General features: G+C 45.5%; 1 protein-coding gene across 2 annotated transcripts in view; it reads left to right on the plus strand.

The window, feature by feature from the left end:
- Positions 1 to 630: 630 nt before the first annotated feature.
- SRCAP (Snf2-related CREBBP activator protein) overlaps positions 631 to 9916 on the plus strand; it is a 28357-nt gene continuing 19071 nt past the window's right edge. For both annotated transcript variants that reach the window (XM_008594064.1, XM_008594069.1), the window contains exons 1-15: positions 631 to 867; positions 2757 to 2942; positions 3170 to 3310; positions 4082 to 4304; positions 4420 to 4697; positions 5343 to 5436; positions 5581 to 5670; positions 6172 to 6369; positions 6460 to 6788; positions 6897 to 7074; positions 7348 to 7484; positions 7715 to 7884; positions 8024 to 8216; positions 9321 to 9457; positions 9548 to 9734. In XM_008594064.1, the coding sequence (XP_008592286.1) occupies positions 631 to 867; positions 2757 to 2942; positions 3170 to 3310; positions 4082 to 4304; positions 4420 to 4697; positions 5343 to 5436; positions 5581 to 5670; positions 6172 to 6369; positions 6460 to 6788; positions 6897 to 7074; positions 7348 to 7484; positions 7715 to 7884; positions 8024 to 8216; positions 9321 to 9457; positions 9548 to 9734 (2778 nt within the window). The remainder of the gene's footprint in view (positions 868 to 2756; positions 2943 to 3169; positions 3311 to 4081; positions 4305 to 4419; positions 4698 to 5342; positions 5437 to 5580; positions 5671 to 6171; positions 6370 to 6459; positions 6789 to 6896; positions 7075 to 7347; positions 7485 to 7714; positions 7885 to 8023; positions 8217 to 9320; positions 9458 to 9547; positions 9735 to 9916) is intronic.

Here is a 9916-nt window from a genome sequence, read left to right on the forward strand (position 1 = left end):
AGGGGGAAATTTGAGTGTACTGTGAGGCTTGCATGCTGGAGTAGATTTCCTGAGTTCCCTGAGTATCTACATTTCAGTAGGACTTTGTTTTTTTTACTTCTTATTGCTTGTGCAGTATCTTGTAAAATGATATGGGGTGTCTGAAAACAGTGACATCTTCCCAGCCTCTGCCTCTCCAGTGAAGAGGTTTAAGTGGCGTGGTTTCTGGTGTCTACTGAGTTTGGTAGTAGCACAGATTTATTGCATAGGTGAATCTGCCATAATTGGCTGTGAAAATGGGGGGGGGAGGAGATAGGGAATTGTTTATGTAAGTGAAATCATTGAGGCTTTGAAAAGATCATTAAAATTTGGAATCATTTGCTGTAGTAGTAGCCTTAAATTTGGTAGCTGTAAATGTCAGAACATAACTCTTGCATGTCAAGCATCTGCTATGAACTTAGCTCTGCCATCTTGAGCACCTTATTAAAACTTTATCTCAAATGTTTGCGTTTACAAAAATGAGATTGGTACTTTACTTCAGAGTTCTTTCTTGTGAAGATGAAACAAAATAATTTACTTAAAACACTTAGCACAGTGCTAAGCATTTGTTTTCTCTGTAATTTTTCCCTTTTCTAGATGGTGTCGGACGGCATGACAGGCAGCAATCCTGTGTCCCCTGCCTCATCCAGTTCCCCAGCTTCTAGTGGGGCAGGTGGCATCTCTCCCCAGCACATAGCTCAAGATTCCTCTCTGGATGGACCTCCAGGCCCCCCAGATGGTGCCACAGTGCCCCTGGAAGGGCTCAGCTTACTCCAGGCTGCTGATCTGGCTAACAGGGGCCCAAAGTGGGAAAAGAGCCATGCTGAAATTGCAGAGCAGGCCAAGCATGTACGTATTGGGAAGGCCCATGATGATTCTTGGAATTCTTCTTCCCTTAACCTCCCACGTCTTATGGGTATTTTACATTTCTTTCCTTTTTTTTTTTAAAGATGACTGGTAAGGGGATCTTAACCCTTGACTTGGTGTTGTCAGCACCACGCTCACCCAGTGAGCTAACCAGCCATCCCTGTATGGGATCTGAACCTGGGGCCTTGGTGTTATCAGCACCACACTCTCCCGAGTGAGCCACGGGCCAGCCCCAACATTTCTTTCCTTTCGTATCATGAATTTAAAGTATGGATTCTGCCTTAGCTTATGTCATCTTGAGCAGGTCACTTGAACTGTCTTTTCCTTTGCTTTAAGTAAGGAGGGTTTAATAGTTTGTATGTACTATTAGGAGGTTTAAATTAAAGGAAAACGTAGACATGAAAGTGTTCTTAAGATTTAACTGATTATACTTATTTCTGTCCTGCAACTTATGTTATGTTTATCCGGTGGTAAAAATGGTAAAAAAGCGTGGTTCTTGGACCAGCAGCATCAGCATCATCTGGTAGCTCTTCCCCATCTATCTATTTAAAACTTGGGGGGTAGGGGGTGGGGTCAGCAATCTGGTTTAAAAAGCCCTCCAGGTGATTCTGCTGCATGCTCAAATTTGAGAGCTGCTGGTCTGCTATTCATGTCTGTCTTGACTTTCCATCACTGTCAGACGATTTAGTTCCCTGTCTCATCTCTGGTTGTCATTTCCTCTGTGATTTAGTTTCTGTCAGGAGAGGACAGAAATGAGGAGGGCAGTTGTCCTGAATTTGTTTGTTTTTTGGATGCTGGCTGGTACAGGGATCAAACCCCAGACTTTGGTGTTACCAGCACCATGCTCTAACCAGCTGAGCTAACCAGCCAGCCCTTGTCCTGAGTTTTTAAAGTCACATCTGTTAAAAAAAATTGTTTTAATGCTTTTATTTGTTTTTTGTCATAAAATATAACAGATGTAGACACTTTAGTAAAACTGACCACCCTGTTACCTTTTTGTTGTACCTAACCAGTGTTAATCTTTTTGTGTATAACTTCTCAGTATTTTTTATATAAGAATGTGCTTTTTTACAAAAACAGCACAGTTTTTAAAGTCACATCTGTTAAAAAAAATTGTTTTAATGCTTTTATTTGTTTTTTTGTCGTAAAATATAACAGATGTAGACACTTTAGTAAAACTGACCACCCTGTTACCTTTTTGTTGTACCTAACCAGTGTTAATCTTTTTGTGTATAACTTCTCAGTATTTTTTATATAAGAATGTGCTTTTTTACAAAAACAGCACTTTTTAAAACAAATAGGATTGTGTAAATTGGGCTTTATGGAATATTTCTAAGCTTGATACAGCATGAACATGCTCTAAGTGGAATTCTACAGTGATGAAGAGCCCTTGTATCTGTTTTTGTTTTGGCAGCTAGCTGATAAGGGAATCCGAACCCTTGACTTTTGTGTTACAAGGCTGTGCTCTGACCACCTGAGCTAACCGGCCAGTCAAGCCTTTGTATCTAGAGTCAAGAAGGAAGGTGCATTCCTTTCTTCTCTGGGAATCTCCCTTTGAGATGTGTTTTCCCAAGTCTTGTCTGTGTATGTGGGGTGTGGAGATTGATGAAATCTGGTATCTGGAGTCTTTAGACCTATCTTTGGTTCTCAGCTCTTATTACCTCCTACCTGTGTGATCTTGGGCAAATCACTTAATCTCCCTGAACTTTTTTTCATATGAAGAGAGCATAATGCATACTTGTAGGATTTGTACGTGGACTAAACACAAGCATAAAACACTCAGCCTAGTCAGTGCTCAGGAACTCGGCCATGGCAGTGAGATGGAGTATGTGTCCAGGAACTGTTGATTAACTTAGCTCTCCTTCATTTAGGAGGCTGAGATTGAGACTCGGATTGCTGAGCTGCGGAAGGAGGGTTTCTGGTCACTGAAGAGGCTGCCTAAGGTACCAGAGCCACCCCGCCCCAAGGGCCACTGGGATTATCTGTGTGAAGAGATGCAGTGGCTCTCTGCTGACTTTGCTCAGGAGCGCCGTTGGAAACGGGGTGTGGCCCGTAAGGTATGTCCTCAGCTGGGTCCACCTTCCATTTCCTTCTCAGGTGTGCTTTCCCTTGATTGATGAGTTAGTTGGAAGGAACCATACAGAATGGTATAGGGTTCTTTTTGATGCCTGTAGTATCAAGAAGCAAGCTCTCATTTCCTAGATTTCTTGGCCTTGATTATTTTCTTTGCTATTGGGTGGAGAGGTCCGGCTTTGAATTTTTACACTGGGTCCTCATTCAATAGGTGGTGCGCATGGTGATCCGGCACCACGAGGAGCAGCGGCAGAAAGAGGAACGGGCCCGTAGGGAGGAGCAGGCCAAGTTGCGCCGAATTGCTTCCACCATGGCCAAGGATGTCAGGCAGTTCTGGAGCAATGTGGAGAAGGTAGGCAGCAAGGATTGGGAAAGGGAAGTGGCCTTGGATTAGGTTGGTGGGTGGCATGGTGTAGTAGGAACAATCAGAACTTCTTGAGGGAGCAAATGCTTTAATTTCATGCATTGGACCTTTCTAGTATTGAGTGCTGTGAAGAGGAAAGAAGTGTAGTGGTAAAATATGGGGTCCTGAGTTTGGGGATTGCTAACAGGACTCGACCCCTCTAGGCCATCTGTCCTTTGCAGGGCATTTAGCATGCTTTTTCTAAAACATATTTGTGCCATTTTACCTGCTTAAATACCATCAAAGTTTCCATTGCCCATATATTAAGTTGTAATTATTTTTCAGGTACTACCTGGGTCTTTCTACATTTTCAGTTTTGGTCTTGCCAGTTCCTTTTCCTTTCCACTTCAAACCTTTCATACCTTTCTTTTGCACATTCCTGGTCATTTACACATGCTCTTTCTGCTGCTGGGAATGCCTTTCTCCTGACTTGCACTTAGGGAACACTTATTTAAGTTATTTTTTCTTTTATTATTTCTTATTTTTTAAGATTTAACTCCTGATGCATTTGCCAATCTTCCTCAAATGCCTGAGTCAAAGCTGGCTCTTCTTTCTCTTACTCCCTTTGTGCTTTCCTCAGTAACACCCTGTTGAATCTTAGCTCTTCAGCTGTGAGAGGCCAGTCCAGGGCTTGACATAAAGGAGGCCTCCCTAAACACTGGGTAAAAAGAGTATATAAATAGTTATTTTGGTGAACAGTACCTTTCATGATTGTGGCAGGTGGTACAGTTCAAGCAACAATCCCGACTTGAGGAAAAGCGCAAAAAAGCTCTGGACCTGCACCTAGACTTCATTGTGGGGCAAACTGAAAAGTACTCAGATCTTCTGTCTCAGAGCCTCAACCAGCCGCTAGCCTCCAGCAAAGCGGGCTCTTCCCCTTGCCTCGGCTCTTCCTCAGCTGCCTCCAGTCCTCCACCCCCGGCTTCCCAGCTGGATGATGAAGGTGTGTGTTCTGTTTGGCCCTGTTACTCTTCTTTATGTACCCTTTCCAGAGCTGAAAAACCCACCCTGTGGCTTGCAGGGCCCGTGGACTTTGTGACCTTGTTCTCCTGCTATAGATGGGGACTTCCAACCCCAAGAGGAAGAGGAAGAGGATGATGAGGAGACTATTGAGGTTGAAGAACAACAGGAAGGCAATGATGCAGAGACTCAGAAGCGTGAGATTGAGCTGCTTCGACATGAGGGAGAACTGCCACTGGAAGAGCTGCTCCGTTCCCTCCCACCACAGCTGCTGGGAGGCTCTCCCAGCCCCTCTCAAACCCCTTCATCTCATGATAGTGACACCCGAGATGGGCCTGAAGAAGGTGGTGAAGAAGAATCCTCTCAGGTGTTGGAGGTATAGGCAGAAGGGTTGGATGGGGGAGGCTTCAGTGTAGGAGCAGAGAGAGAGACTAAGGGTCTAAGCTCTGTGCTATTAGGTTGGTTGTAGTTTTTGGGAGCCCTCCCTGGTTAAGGAAAATTGGGCTGTCATTTGGGGATGGTTGGGGAAGAATCGGGGAGTTGGACAAGTTGCAGCCTGTGATTGTCAGAGTTTCTGATACTGCAGTGGAAGAATGAACTGTATTTTACTCTTAATTGCTATGTGATCTTGAAAAAGTACTTGCTTTGGCCCTTACTTGCCACTTCTGTGAGTTGGCCCTAATGTTCCATTACTGGCTTATAGGTTGGGAGCTGCGATGGTAACCTTGAAGTCTCTTCCGGACCTAAATCCTCTGTTTCTGCATATGTCTGGGTACATGGGGTGGTGTTGGAGGCCTTTCTCACCTAGCACTTTCACAGGTCCTTCCCCAGGCAGTGGGGCCAGGATTTGGTAGCTGGTGCTGAGAGAAAACCCTTGATTGCATCCTTGCCCTGGTGCTATACCAGTGGCAGCTGTCACTCAGTGGGACAGAGACCATTCTGTGATGTCTTATTCAGCATCGCACTTTTCTCTTGCTGCTCTAATCTTAGGCCCTACCCTATTTCTTCCTTTGCCATATAGGTAAAGCCCCCACCTTCCTCTGTCAGACAGCATAACAAGGAGCCTTGGCATCCAGATGAAGATGATGAAGAGTTTACTGCCAATGAGGATGAAGGTCAGGCCTGTTGTCTTTATTCTGTTGCCCCTTACTACTTGACTTAATTGTCTGGATCTAACCATTCAGGCTTTCTCACTCTCTCCCTTTGGACTGTGTCCTGTGCCTCTATCTCCATTGATCCTACTTCATTCTCTTTCCTAGCGGAGGATGAGGAGGACACCATAGCAGCTGAGGAGCAGTTGGAAGGGGATGTGGATCATACCATGGAGCTGAGCGAGTTGGCTCGAGAAGGTGACGTTCACCAGACATTTTATTGAGCATCCACTTGATATTTCCCCTGTGCAGAGTGCCGGGATTAAAGAGATAGTAAGATACTTTTTATCCCCCCTATAGGAACTCCAGATCTAATGCCAAAGACAGACTTATAGATGAATAATTATAAGTAGAAAGTAATGAGTGCATTTGATAGAAGTTTGAACAAAGTGATGTGGGAGTTCAGTGGAGGGAAGAGCCTGCTACAAGAGGATATTGGCAAGATTTGACCTGAACCTTCAAAGAGAGGCTCACCAGGTTGATGTCCTTCCCTGTAGAAAGCAGCACCTCCCATGATTCTAAACCAGGTTGTGGGGCATGGTTTGATAGCTGGTGCTGAAAGTAAACTTCTGCCTCCCATCAGACCTGGGCCTAGCAGTGTCGACAGAAACCTAAGTAAAATGAACTGGCACCACTCAAACCTCTCCTTGTCCTCTTCCCTTTAAGCAAGCGAAAGTTTACCCTTTATTTATCTTCCAGGTGAGCTGTCTGTGGAGGAGCTATTGCAACAGTATGCAGGAGCTTATACCTCTGATGCTTCTGCCCTGGGCTCTGAGAGCAGTGAAGAGGAAGAGGAAGATGAAGATGAGGAGGATGAGGCAAACAGTTCTGACTGTGAACCAGACAGGGCCACAGAAGCTGAAGAGGCTCCTCAAGAGGACAGTAGCAGTCAGTCAGGTGAGATGTGTGATCATGAGATGGAGCTGGGGAGGGCAGGCATTGAAGCAGCAGGTATGGTGAGTGCTAAGCCTTGGTCTTGTACTTTAGACTCTGCTGAGGAGCAGAGCGAGGATGAAGAAAATGAGCATTCAGAGGAGGAAGAAACAAGCAGGAGTTCAGAATCAGACGAATCTGAGTCTGATGAGTCTGAGGATGCCCAATCACAGAGCCAAGCGGATGAGGAAGAGGAAGAAGATGATGATTTTGGGGTGGAGTACTTGCTTGCCCGGGATGAAGAGCGGAGTGAGGCAGATGGGGGCAGTGGGCCTCCTACCCCAGGGCCCACCACCACTTTAGGCCCTAAGAAAGAAATTACTGACATCGCTGCAGCAGCTGAAAGTCTCCAACCTAAGGGTTACACCTTGGCCACTACCCAGGTGTCCATCCCCAGTCCCCAACTTCTACTTTTTCATATCTTGACGTTCCTGTTTCCCAGCGACAGATGCCTCAGTTCCAATGTAATACCTCTTTTTCTTCTCTGCCAGGTGAAGACACCTATCCCCCTGCTTCTGCGAGGTCAGCTCCGGGAGTACCAACACATTGGGCTGGACTGGCTGGTTACTATGTATGAGAAGAAGCTTAATGGCATTCTTGCTGATGAGATGGGGCTGGGGAAGACAATCCAGACCATCTCCCTGCTTGCTCACTTGGCATGTGAGAAAGGTAACTAGTCAGGGCCTTTTATCTTGGACCCTCATGGCCAATGTCCTGGGGAGTTTGTTGGTGACTCCAACTGCAGGAAGATGAAATACTTGCAATCCTGCTGCTGTCCTAGTAGCTTCGTTGATCCTGGTCATTAACTATAGAGAGAATAGCATAGGTGCTAGGATTCTTAGGAATGACCATTAGAAGGACAAGGTGGTCAGGGATATACCTGAGGAACGAGAGCTGCAAAGTTTACATTTCCTTACCATGTCTCATTCTTTTGCCAAACAGGTAACTGGGGTCCCCATTTAATCATTGTTCCTACCAGCGTGATGTTGAACTGGGAGATGGAGTTGAAACGTTGGTGCCCCAGCTTTAAAATCCTAACTTACTATGGAGCACAGAAAGAGAGGAAGCTCAAGAGACAGGTTTGATCCTTCATGTGGTCACTTTCTCTCCCTATTAATGCCTTCTTTATTTTTAGGCCTTTTCTCAGATGAGGTCCTTTCCCTTCTCTTTCTGTTGCTTCATTATTCTCCTGGGACTTTCTCCTGTCTTCCAACCTGATTTCAGTCCCGTGAGGACCTTAGCATGTTTTCTCTTAACTTAATTTTCTTTTTATGCCAGTATCTGCTACTTTTTTTCTATGATCCCTCAGGGCTGGACCAAGCCCAATGCCTTCCATGTGTGTATCACGTCTTACAAGCTGGTGCTGCAGGACCACCAGGCCTTCCGCCGCAAGAACTGGCGCTATCTCATTCTGGATGAAGCTCAGAACATCAAGAACTTCAAGTCACAGCGTTGGCAGTCACTGCTCAACTTCAACAGGTAGGTATAGAGATGGGGATTTGTGGGAGGGTTGACTTGGCCTGAAGGGTGGGCTGCTTGGGTTGAGTTTATCAACGATACTCAGAAGGTCGGGATCTTGCTGACCATCCTCCCGGTGATTCCCTCTGTCTCTTTGCAGCCAGAGGCGCCTGCTCCTGACAGGAACTCCCTTGCAGAACAGCCTTATGGAGCTGTGGTCCTTGATGCACTTTTTGATGCCCCATGTCTTCCAGTCTCATCGCGAGTTCAAGGAATGGTTCTCTAACCCCCTCACTGGCATGATTGAGGGCAGCCAAGAGTATAATGAAGGTCTAGTCAAGCGCCTCCACAAGGTAGGGCCTGCAACACTTTGTTGAGGGTATTGGGAGTGGCGAGGAACTAAGGGCAATAGTTCCCCAGGAAACCCTTGGGGAGGGGGAAGTCAGCGCTAGGCTGAACTTACCCAGTTGTCAAACTGCAGTGTTCTAGGGCCTAACCCGTTATGAAATTAAGTGACTTTGTTAGTTATCATTCAGCTTGTTTTCTTTAATGGTGGTGATTTGTCCTTATTTTCTTTGAGTAGAATGATAGTGCTGATCACTCCCTGCTTGGATTTCTCCTTACCTGGGTTTCCTCAACTTTGTATTTTTGATGTGTTCTCTGTTTTTGGTGGGGGTGGATCATCTTTGGCACCTTCCGCTTTGCCCAGCTTTTAAATAACATCTTTCAGCATTCTGATTTTTAGCTCATCTTCTCAATCTTTGTATTTCATAAGCATACTCATTCCTAAGGCTTTGACTATTTCCTGTGTGACAATAAACGTCACTCGACCTGTATTTAAGTTTCTGACTTGATATCTTTAATAGAAAGTTCTTTTAACTCACTCTGTTCTAAGACAAACATCTTTGGCCTTATAGCCTATTATTTCTAGTCCATCTTGGTCAATCACACCATCATTTGGTAAACTAAGCTTCTTTAACAAGTGCTCTTCCATGTCACTATAGATATTGATGATCGTATCCTACCAGATTTTATCTCCTGAAATTACAGGCTTGCCTTTTGTTTTTTGTCCTGTCAGGGCCACAATTTTTGTTTTCACATCTCTCCTGGATTTATTTTCATAATCTTGTAAATTTATAATCATTCCTCAAAATTTAGTTTGAGTCATTTTTCCTGTATAGTTGGTCTATCCTCAGTGCTTCCTTGTATCACATTGTATGTTGTGGTATCATTATCTTTGTCTCATTTAACAGACAGTAAGTTCCTCGAGAGGAGGTCTCGTATCTGATTCATTTTTGTGGGGTTGACATCTGGGCATGCCACATTGCTCCATGAGTGTTTGCTGATGGGCTTATTCAGCGCTCAGCCAGTCATCAGGCCAAGACCCAGCTAGACGGGCTAGGCTGGGGCTCAGTGCCCACTGTTCTTTCATCAGCCTCCTGCTTATTTGCTTTTAGGTTTTGCGGCCTTTTTTGCTGCGCCGAGTTAAGGTGGATGTTGAGAAGCAGATGCCCAAAAAGTATGAGCATGTTATCCGCTGCCGGCTCTCCAAGCGCCAACGCTGTCTCTATGATGACTTCATGGCACAGACCACGTAAGGGAGGACTGAGGATGGGCCCTGGGACCATAGGTTGAAGTGGAGGTGGCTGTCAGGACATCTTATTTACTTTTCCTCTCTCTCTAGAACTAAGGAGACACTAGCCACAGGCCATTTCATGAGCGTCATCAACATCTTGATGCAGCTTCGAAAAGTCTGCAATCATCCAAATCTGTTTGATCCTCGACCTGTTACCTCCCCTTTCATCACCCCAGGCATCTGCTTCAGCACTGCCTCTCTGGTGCTAAGGGCCACAGATGTCCATCCCCTTCAGGTAAGTAGTTGCCCCCAAGGTTATTGTCCCATACTGCAAACCTGTACCTCTTTTCTTTTCTTTTCCCTTCTCTTCTTTTTTCTTTTCTCTTCTCTTTCTTTCTTTCTCTCTTTCTCTTTCTCTCCCCCTTTCCCTCCCCCTCCCCCACCCTCTTCCTCCCTCTCCCTCCCTCCCCCACCCTC

Source organism: Galeopterus variegatus, unplaced genomic scaffold (genome assembly GCF_000696425.1).
Source record: "Galeopterus variegatus unplaced genomic scaffold, G_variegatus-3.0.2 Scaffold162, whole genome shotgun sequence".
NCBI lineage: Eukaryota > Metazoa > Chordata > Mammalia > Dermoptera > Cynocephalidae > Galeopterus > Galeopterus variegatus.